General features: G+C 48.8%; 1 protein-coding gene across 1 annotated transcript in view; it reads left to right on the top strand.

Moving 5' to 3' along the window:
- The first annotated feature begins 202 nt into the window (after window positions 1-202).
- SEC14L5 (SEC14-like 5 (S. cerevisiae)) overlaps window positions 203-6,267 on the top strand; it is an 85,539-nt gene continuing 79,474 nt past the window's right edge. Inside the window, exons 1-2 of the mRNA XM_011978494.1 lie at window positions 203-422; window positions 1,133-1,240. Of these exons, the coding sequence (XP_011833884.1) occupies window positions 1,178-1,240 (63 nt within the window). The 5' untranslated portion in view covers window positions 203-422; window positions 1,133-1,177. The remainder of the gene's footprint in view (window positions 423-1,132; window positions 1,241-6,267) is intronic.

The following is a 6,267-nucleotide window of genomic DNA, read 5'->3' as shown; positions in this document are numbered from 1 at the left end:
AGATACATGTAAAATAAGGGGCGGGGCTAGAACCGGGGGTGGGGGGAGTTAGTCTGGGGCGGGGCCAGAGTGGGGAGGGACCAGTTAGGGGGCAGGGCCAACCTGGGCGGGGCCATGGCCAGGGACGTGGGCGGGGCCAGGCCAGGGGCGGGGCCAGGCCAGGATCTCCGCTGTCCCGGGTCCTGGAGAGCTCTCCGCTCGGCAGGTCTTTCTCCCGCCCCTCTGGCCTTCCACGGCTGTCCTGGTCGCAGGGTGTTCAAGGCGGGACGCCCCAGGCTAGGGAGCCGCGATCGTGCCCCGCCTCAGGCGCTGCGCTCCGGGCCAGGTGGCCGCGGGAGCCCGTAAGCGCTCAGCTCCCGAGCCGGGAGGGTTTCCAGGGCACTTGCCCTAGGCTGCGTTCCCGAAGGCTACCGAGGGCAAGGGTGAGCAAAGCTGCGGGGACCTGTGTGTGCATGCGTGTGTGAGTGTCTCTACGTGTGTGTACGTGTGTGTGCATGTGCGCCCGGGTGTGTGTGCGTGTGTGCACGTCTGTGCACACCAGGGGAATTGTGTGTGTGGAGTTGGGCAGGTGCGTGTTTCAGGGAGCTGGATGTGTGTGCAAAGTTGGAGGCGTGTGCAAAAGCAGTCCCGTGTGGGAGGGAAACCTGCGTGTGTGCATGTGTGTGGCAGAGACAGTGCCTGTGAAATGTGGTGAAGGCTGTGTGTGTATGTCAGGGTGTCTGGGAGGAAAATGGGAGGGCAGGTGCAAGGAGACTTGGGGGTGGGCGACTGTGGCAAGCTGCGGGGTGCATGCGTGAAGAGAACCGTGGGAGTGTAAGAATTGCAAACGTGTGTGTGTCTGTGTGGGTGGCAGTGAGGCTTTTGGGGGCCCTCAGTGTGAAGAGGTGGGGGTAGAGGAATGTTTGGGGGTGCTGACTGCTCTTGGAAGGCTGAGCGTGGTCTGGGACCATGGCTAATGATAGGGAAGCTGTTGGGGCTTGGCCTGGAGTAATTGGGGGTCATATCAGCCTTCTCACTTTGAAGGCTGGGGAGCTGTGTGGGTGGGGCCAGGGGCTGCCCCTTACACTTGGTGGGTGGTGTCCCTGCTTCCCGAGGTGGGAATTGCGACCTCACCAATTACCCCTCACCCCAGGCTCCGTGCACACCTGGTGACTTCTGTTGGTGCTCCACCGTGAACATGGTGCAAAGATATCAGTCTCCTGTCCGAGTCTACAAGTACCCGTTTGAGCTGGTCATGGCGGTGAGTGACTCCTGATTCTTGGGTCCCCCGTGTGACAGTTGGAGGGACTTGAGATCAGCTATGTCGGGAGGAAGACGGAGCTCCTTAGACTCCCAGATAAGAAGGAATTAGTGAGCTACTTAGCTGACCCGGTGGGTTTAACTTCTAACCGGTGACCTCTCTGTCCAACCATCCTATCCTCGGCCCAGTGACCAAAACACAAAGTCTTTCTTTCTTCTCCTTGTTGAAGCTGACCTGCTCCCTTACTTTAGACTCTCCTGATAGAAAACAAAGGTATCAGGGGCCAAGCCACTGCCATCATTTCATATAATGGCATATCACAGTGATAAATGGAATGGTGGTGATAATGACAGCAGCTGTTCGTTGAATGTTTACAGCACTGTCTTAACAGATGATGTTTCTTCCAATTCCCAACAGCTGTTATTATTCCTATTTAACCTCCATGAAACTGAGGCTTTGACAGGTGAAGAGATGACAGCAAGTTCTGTATCTAGGAAGAGGTGGAGTCGGGGCTCAGATCCCCACAGAGGAGACTCTAGAACCTCACATTTAACCACAGAGACCTCCTGCTCACAGACCCCCTTCCCTACCCTTCGAGGAAGCTGATACAGGGAGGAGAGAGAGAATGAGTGGGTAGGTTTGCTTTGTGATGTACTCTGTATTGTGCAGCAAGTCAGTTGGAGGCCTAGAATTGGCTGCCAGATCCTTGGCCCCCTGGATCACTGGTCTTTGCTCCCTGGGGGCAGAAGCTGGAGGTAGGTGGACGTGGAATTCCTTCTTGGCTCCATCCCTCTGCCTCTCAGCACTTCACTTCCCTGCTCAGTAACACAGGGACAATGCTATGATGTTGCCAGGAGGAGTAAATGAGATAATTCTTGGTGCTCCTGGCTGTGTGACGGGCACACAGAAGGAGCTCATGAAATATGCTATCCCTGTTATTACACTGAAGTCTTATAAATTAATGTACTGAAAGTGTGAGAAACATTAGCATCTACCCCTGTCTGTCCCACCCCAGCACTGACTGCTTAACCCCAGCCTTCTATCCAGGGACTTTCATATCTCTTGGTGGCTGTGTGTCTCTGTGTGTCCAGTCTTGTCTTACTCTATGGATCTACGTGCATATAAGTTTATTGTCACACAGAGGATTTAAAAGCATCACTGAAATCATCCACATACATTGTGCTGTTACAGGCAGATGGTTTTAGGACAGTGAAGAGGCAGGAACTGGCTTAGCTTCATATTCTAGCTCCCCGATTGACTAGCTGAGTGACTGTGGGGCAAGTTGCTTCACCTCCATGAGCCTCCACTCCCCATCACCAAAATGGGAATCTCCTGGGTTCCAAATCCTGGTGTCATGCTGTGGGTTGAATCAATGTGTATAAAGCTCCCAGTACAGGGCTGACGCAGATCAAATGCTCACTGAGATCCAGCTATGATCCTTACTGTTTTTGCCTGTGGCTGTGTGACTTTGCTTCTGTGTAATGGAAGTGGAACACCAGGGGATGGTGAAGAGATCCAGGGATGTGAATTCAGATGCTTTAGGGTTCCGCTGTGCTCTGCCATGCTCTGGTAATATGTCTTTAGAAAGTTGCTGAACTTAGGCCGGGCGCGGTGGCTCACGCCTGTAATCCCAGCACTCTGGGAGGCCGAGGCAGGTGGATTACAAGGTCAGGAGATCGATACCATCCTATCCAACACGGTGAAAACCCAACTCTACTAAAAACCCAAAAAAAAATTTAGCTGAGCATGGTGGCGGGCACCTGTAGTCCCAGCTACTCGGGAGGCTGAGGCAGAAGAATGGTGTGAACCCAGGAGGCGGAGGTTGCAGAGAGCCGAGATTGCTCCATGGCACTCCAGCATGGGTGACAGAGCGAGACTCTGTCTCAACAACAACAACAACAGCAACAAAAGTTGCCGAACTTTTCTGAGCCCCATTTTCTTGTATTTTTTCGACACTGAGTCTCACTCTCTTACCCAGACTGGAGTGCAGTGGCGCTATCTTGGCTCACTGCAACCTCCGCCTCCCAGGTTCAAGCCATTCTCGTGCCTCAGCCTCCTGAATAGCTGATATTACAGATGCACACCACCACGCCCAGCTAATTTTTGTATTTTTAGTAGAGACGGGGTTTCATCATGTTGGCCAGGCTGGTCTTGAACTCCTGACCTCAAGTGATCCACCTGCCTTGGCCTCCCAAAGTGCTGGGATTAAATGTGTGACCCACTACACCTGGCCCCCATTCATATAGCCTTAAGTGCTGCATTCATGGGCATGGCTTCTTTTCTTTTTCTTTTTTTTTCTTTTTTTAAATTATACTTTAAGTTCTAGGGTACATGTGCACAAAGTGCAGGTTTGTTACGTATGTATACATGTGCCATGTTGGTGTGCTGCACCTGTTACCTCATCATTTACATTAGGTATATCTCCTAATGCTGTCCCTCCCCGCTCCCTCCACCCCACGACAGGCCCCAGTGTGTGATGTTCACCACTCTGTGTCCAAGCGATCTCATTGTTCAATTCCCACCTATGAGTGAGAACATGTGGTGTTTGGTTTTCTGACCTTGCGATAGTTTGCTCAGAATGAAGGTTTCTAGCTTCATCCGTGTCCCTACAAAGGACATGAACTCATCCTTTTTATGGCTGCGTAGTATTCCATGGTGTATATGTGCCACATTTTTTTAATCCAGTCTGTCATTGATGGACATTTGGGTTGGTTCCAAGTCTTTGCTACTGTGAATAGTGCCACAGTAAACATATGTGTGCATGTGTCTTTATAGCAGCATGATTGGGTATACGGCATGGCTTATTTTCAAGTATTTTCAAGTGCAATGATTGTAAATACTTTTGAGAACCCTAAATCTGACAAATTAAGTCGGCATTTATTAAGCAAATGCAGTCGATGGTTTTCCATCCTATAGTTAATGTGTCTCAGCTTCATGGCAGAGAACCATAGGTCCCTGGACTGTCAGAGAAGGGTGGGGACAGTTTCTCTCTTCTTATGAATGAATGAACAAATGCTTGGGTCTTAGAACATGTGAACTGCCAGAGCCTTAAACTAAGAGTGATTATTTATGTTTATAGACCACTTATTGTCACTTGGTAGGACTGGACCCTGTGCGAGGCAAACACACACATACACACAATCACTTTTCATCTGCATGGCAACCTTATGAGGCGCATATATTCATCCTCATTTCACAAATAAAGAAAATGGGGGCTGGGCACTTATTCGTAGAGTAAGACAGGTCTGGACACACCATCCTGCACTCGAGCCTGGGCAACAGAGCAAGACTCTGTCTCAAAAAAAAAAAAAAAAAAGAAAACAAAACAACAGAAAAACTACATGAATAGCACTAGTAATCTACTTGCACTGCCTTTGTTGGCAGATACAAACATATTTTGTAAGCTTCATGTTCCACAAATGAAGGCAGAGCTCCATTTACTCCCTTCACTGTTGAGTTTCTAGGTACTGACACCTGTGGGTAGAGTGAAAAGAAGGCTTTCAAATCTTTATTATCTGGGGCGGGGTAAGGTGGCTCATGCCTGTAATCCCAACAGTTTGTGAGGTCAAAAAGGGCAGACCACCTGAGGTCAGGAGTTCGAGACCAGCTTGGCCAACATGGTGAAACCTCATCTCTACTAAAAATACAAAAATTAGCTGGGCATGGTGGCAAGCACCTGTAATCCCAGCTATTCGGGAGGCTGAGACAGGAGAATCGCTTAAACCCAGGAGGTGGAGGTTGCAGGGAGCTGAGATCGTGCCATTGCACTCCAGTCTGGAGGAAGAGTGAAACTCCGTCTCAAAAAAAAAAAAAAAAAAAAAAAAAAAACTTATCTGTACCTGCCTTAATTTAAGTCATTTGTATTTTTCAAAGGGACTGCCACAACCGTGTCATTCTATCTTCCATACAGTCCTTTTCTGTGAAATGTTCCCAAGCCACAGCAACACTGCCAACAAAGCCACTTTGCCGACTGTTTACAAAACATTATTGTCCCCAAAATAGCTGCATAACTCAACATAACTTGCACACTGTGGAGGCACAAAAGGGGTTTTCTATACTTAATGTTTGTCTTTGTTTCTCAGTTAAACACTTGCCCTCAGTTTGGGTCAGATGCCGGGGAAGTTTCAGATGAACTCAGCTATTTTCACTGCATCCGAGTGACCAGAAAAGCTGGCCTTTCAGTTTTTCTGTTTAACAAAACTGACTTCAGAATCAAAATGCCCCTGGCTTCTTCAAAAGTCCACTGACAATGACACAAATGACTGAAACTGGGCTTGAGTAATTGATTACAAAATTGTGCTTTGAGGTAACCTTTCGAGATCTGGCTATAAAAATTTTTTTAAAGTAATACTCTCACTTCAAAAATTTGTCTAGTCAAATAAATGGAGATTTCTCTCCAAATCCCTTCCCACAAATTTTGCTTCTAAAGGGAAGTATCCTAGGGGATCTTTCCTTCCCCCAGCTGTTTTTTTTTTTTAAGACGGAGTCTCACTCACTCTGTTACCCAGGTTGGAGTTCAGTGGCATGATCTTGGCTGACTGCAACCTCTGCCTTCTGGGTTCAAGCGATTCTCTTGCCTCAGCCTCCTGAGTAGCTGGGATTACAGGCGTGCGCTACCCCACTCGACTAATTTTTGTATTTTTAGTAGAGACAGGGTTTCACCATGTTGGCCAGGCTGGTCTTGAACTCCTGACCTCAAGGGATCCATCCACCTTGGCCTCCCAAAGTGCTAGGATTACAGGCATGAGCCACCGTGCCCAGCCTTTTACTCTCTTTTTTCTTTCTTTTTGAGACAGGGTCTTGCCCTGTTGCCAGGTTGGAGTGCAGTGATGCAATCATGGCTCACTGTAGCCTTGAACTCCTGGGCTCAAGCCATCCTCCTGCCTTATTCTCCAGAGTACAGCCTTAGCTGGGAGTACAAGCATGCGCCACCATGCCCGGCTAGTTTTTAGATTCTAATATATAAAAATTTATATATACATTTATAGAAATGAGGTCTCACTATATTGCCCAGCCTGGTCTTGAAC

This window comes from Mandrillus leucophaeus, unplaced genomic scaffold, assembly GCF_000951045.1.
Source record: "Mandrillus leucophaeus isolate KB7577 unplaced genomic scaffold, Mleu.le_1.0 Scaffold195, whole genome shotgun sequence".
Classification (NCBI taxonomy): Eukaryota; Metazoa; Chordata; class Mammalia; order Primates; family Cercopithecidae; genus Mandrillus; species Mandrillus leucophaeus.
This window is presented reverse-complemented; position numbering and strand designations above follow the sequence as displayed.